This window comes from Lasiosphaeria miniovina (genome assembly GCF_030549165.1).
Source record: "Lasiosphaeria miniovina strain SMH2392-1A chromosome Unknown B0T26scaffold_1, whole genome shotgun sequence".
Lineage (NCBI taxonomy): Eukaryota > Fungi > Ascomycota > Sordariomycetes > Sordariales > Lasiosphaeriaceae > Lasiosphaeria > Lasiosphaeria miniovina.
The window spans coordinates 1,050,664-1,054,215 of NW_026848220.1; the positions used below are offsets into that span (position 1 = coordinate 1,050,664).

A 3,552-nucleotide genomic window follows, 5' to 3' on the forward strand; every position below is an offset into this window, starting at 1 on the left:
GGGCCGGGCAGGTGTGCCAAAAAGCTGCGCGGATGCAAGCTATTTGAGGTACGGGTTATTACGTTTAGGGGTTTCAACTGGATGCCCTGGATCAAATTATCAGCTGTATAAAGCTTACAACATAATAGCCCCAAGGACCTACCGACCAGGACTTAAACCAGCGAGGAAGGGAAGGTTCTGGATTACGTCAATCAAGGCCGCAGGGAAGCGAAGCGAGGCATTGCATCCCCGTGCCGCCGGTTGGCTGCGGTCCGCGGACTCCAAGTCGCAACGGTCTGCAGTTCGGAAAATTAACCCGACAACCTTTTCGCCGTGGCAATTTGTCACGACACAAACAGACCAAGACAGGACAAAAATTTCCCCTTTTTCCCGCTCTGATATCGCCTCATCCCGTCCCCAAAAAAACCAAAAACCAAAAACCAAAACCAGCCACCCTCACCCGCACCATGACGCCGCCCTACGCCCCCCGCGTCGGCGACAGCATCACGACGCTCGACACGCCGTCCATGATCGTCGACCTCGACATCATGGAGCGCAACATCGCCCGGCTAATGGGCCGCCTGCTGCCGACGGGCGTGCGCGTGCGCCCGCACCTGAAGACGACCAAGAGCACCGCGCTGGCCAAGCGCATGGTGTCGGCCGGCGCCACAGGCGGCTGCGTGGCCAAACTGAGCGAGGCCGAGGCCATGGCAGCCGCGGGCTTCGATGACTTGCTGATCACCTGCGAGATCATCGGTCCAGCTAAAGTGCGTCGCCTCGTCGCGCTGCACGCCGCACACCCGGGGCGCATCATGATTGTCGTCGACAGCGCCGCCGGCGCCGACGCCATCGACGCCGCGCTGGCAGCTGCAGACCCGCCCCTGCCGCCAATCCCCGTGCTGATCGACGTTGACGTCGGACTGCACCGCACGGGCGTGCCGCCGGGCAAGCCGGCGCTGGCGCTTGCACGGCACGTCGCTGACACACTCCCGCGCCTGCACATGGTCGGCTTGCAGGGCTACGAGGGCCACCTGCAGCACGTGCACAGCCGGGCGGAGCGCGAGGCGGCGTGCCGCGCGGCGATGGCAGACCTGGTCGCGACGGCGGCGCTGCTGCGCGGGGCCGGGCTGGACATGGGCGTGGTGACGACGGGCGGCACCGGCACGGCCGAGTTCTGCGCGTCCGTGCCGGGCGTCACCGAGGTGCAGCCGGGCTCGTTCATCTTCATGGACACGGACTACCGCGCGGCCGTCGGCGGGGATGTGTTCGCGTACAGCCTGACGATCCTGGCCACGGTGCTGAGCCTGCAGGGGACGAACTCGGCGACCATCGACACGGGGCTCAAGTCGCTGACCACGGACAGCGGGCTGGCCCAGTGCAAGGACCCGCGGTATACGTATGCGTGCATGGGCGATGAGCATGGCGCGCTGAGCTGGGATGACTCTGAAGGCACGCCGCCGCTCAACATCGGCGACCGCGTCGAGATGGTGCCTAGCCACATTGACCCGACTGTGAATCTGCACGACGTCTACTATGCCCACCGCGATGGCGTCATTGAGGAGATCTGGCCCGTCGATACTAGGGGGAAGGTGCAGTAGAATGTGCCCAAGGTCCTGCCACGCGTGGTGAGAGGGTGGTCTGCTCGACCGTCTGTCGTATCGTCTGACGTCATGGCATGGTCTGTGTAAATGGATTGCTCTGGCGAAACTCAAATACATCATGGACATCGCGTGCAGACTTCCGTTATACAAGGTTGATCGTGCTACAAGTGCGTCGCTGCCGTGACATGCCGGTCGGTCGGCTGCTCAGTGGAAAGCTAGATGGCGATCTGGGTTAGATGGAGAATCTAATCAGGCTCCCGCCTCTATTCGGAAACGTGAAATCTTTGGGGGATTGAGAGCTGAACTAGGGCGGTATGGCGCACATAGGCATCTTTTATTGGTTCATTCAATCGTATGGAAAGACACTTCCGGCCTTAAGCAAGAGATTTATACTTGCAAGGCGCTCGCAAAGATCGTATAGCTATGGGGGTGATATAGCTAGAACGGTTGCATAGATCTTATACCGCCGGATATATGATAGAAACCGCTACTATTGGAGTTGAGAGATCCCATTATCTAAGCTAGTGTTAGAAGGATGGCCGAAGGTAAGAAGGAACCGTAGACGCCGCCATAGGGAGACAGGTTGCAGGCTACTCGGTGTTGGTATAGTAGATGACAATATGAACGTTTGAGATTAGAAATGATTGGATTCTGCCACCCTAACAGATCTTCTATGCACCCTTAAATCGATTCCAGCATCTACTAAGAGCCATCATTCTATCACTAACTCATCAAACTCAACGAAGGCCTCAGACAAGTTAGGTGAAGCTCTGAATATAATAAGAAGGAGTGTAGAAATCTTGATTAGAAACGTGTATATAGAAGGTCGGTCGACAATATATAAGGAAGGGGGAAGGGAGAAAGAAGCACGGTGCTGGAAAGAAAGATTGAAGCTAATTAATGAGCAATTAGATCTTACGACGGTTCTCCTTACTTAAGCGGCTGCGATCGATAATAGGCTTGCTGAGACAAAAATGATAGAAGCACGGGTCAATATCGAGCTAGGTACCTACTATTCCCATTATAGCGAAGTACACTCCGGCTAGCTACCATTGATCTTACGCCGGTCCGCTTTGGTAGCTAGATACTGTTGCTTGACCGAACTCGCCGCCGCCGTCAAGTCCTATGACTTTTATCTTTCTTCCTGTCTGTAGCTGAACCCACTCAACCCACTGCTTCAACTGTGTGAAGGCTTGGTCTTTATCCTGAAGGAATCTGACCCAGTGGTAGCCAGAGAAGATATCAACTATATGTAGTGTGTATTTCTGGCCCAAATGCCCCGGATCTTTGTGAGTTATCAGGTCGAGTCTCACATAGTCAAGTGGGGCTTGGCACACAACCGGTGAGACCTTGGAAATCGTATCTGTTGCTTTCCGGAGTATGCAGGGTTCGCAGAAGTGATATTTCCTTGGTCCTTTTAGCTGGATTTCTGCTTGGTGACAGGTGGGGCAACAACTTCGTGGTGTGCATGTAGGAGTCGGCGATGCATTGTGGAATAGTTGATAGAGGCGAGGATGGCATGAACCAGTGACTATTGAGGGTAGGTCTAGCATGACTCTGCAAGGAATAATGGGAATAGAACCACCTCCATTGCCGAGTTTTGCCAGTAATTTCCTGTTCTTGTTGTTCACGAATTCATTCTGATCCATAATCAAAGTAATGCCGGCTTCCCTCATAGAGCTGATGTTGACCAGGTTGCAGGGTATATCGGGCGTGTAGTATGCTTGGCCGAAATGAAGGTTCTTTAGTGTGCCGTCGGGTTGTATCACGGTGATCTAAACAATTCCACTATAGTATGACGATTTGCACTCGCCAGTCACACCACTGTAGTGCCACGGTCTCACTAGAGGATGAAGCTCTGAGAGTCATTTGATATTGTTGAAGGAGGTGCGCGAAGCTGCTGTATCGAAGAGGACTGAATCCTTTGTTATTCTTCCTACCTTGAGAGCCTGTTGGACTTCGTCGCTGAACA

The 3,552-nt window shown here is 54.7% G+C and overlaps 1 protein-coding gene across 1 annotated transcript; it reads left to right on the forward strand.

The window, feature by feature from the left end:
- Positions 1–446: 446 nt before the first annotated feature.
- Positions 447–1,577, forward strand: B0T26DRAFT_669642 (uncharacterized protein; the record flags this gene model as incomplete). The annotated part of the gene is made up of 1 exon (XM_060439082.1): positions 447–1,577. The coding sequence occupies one exon, from the start codon at positions 447–449 to the stop codon at positions 1,575–1,577; it is 1,131 nt and encodes a 376-aa protein (XP_060302092.1).
- Positions 1,578–3,552: the final 1,975 nt, after the last annotated feature.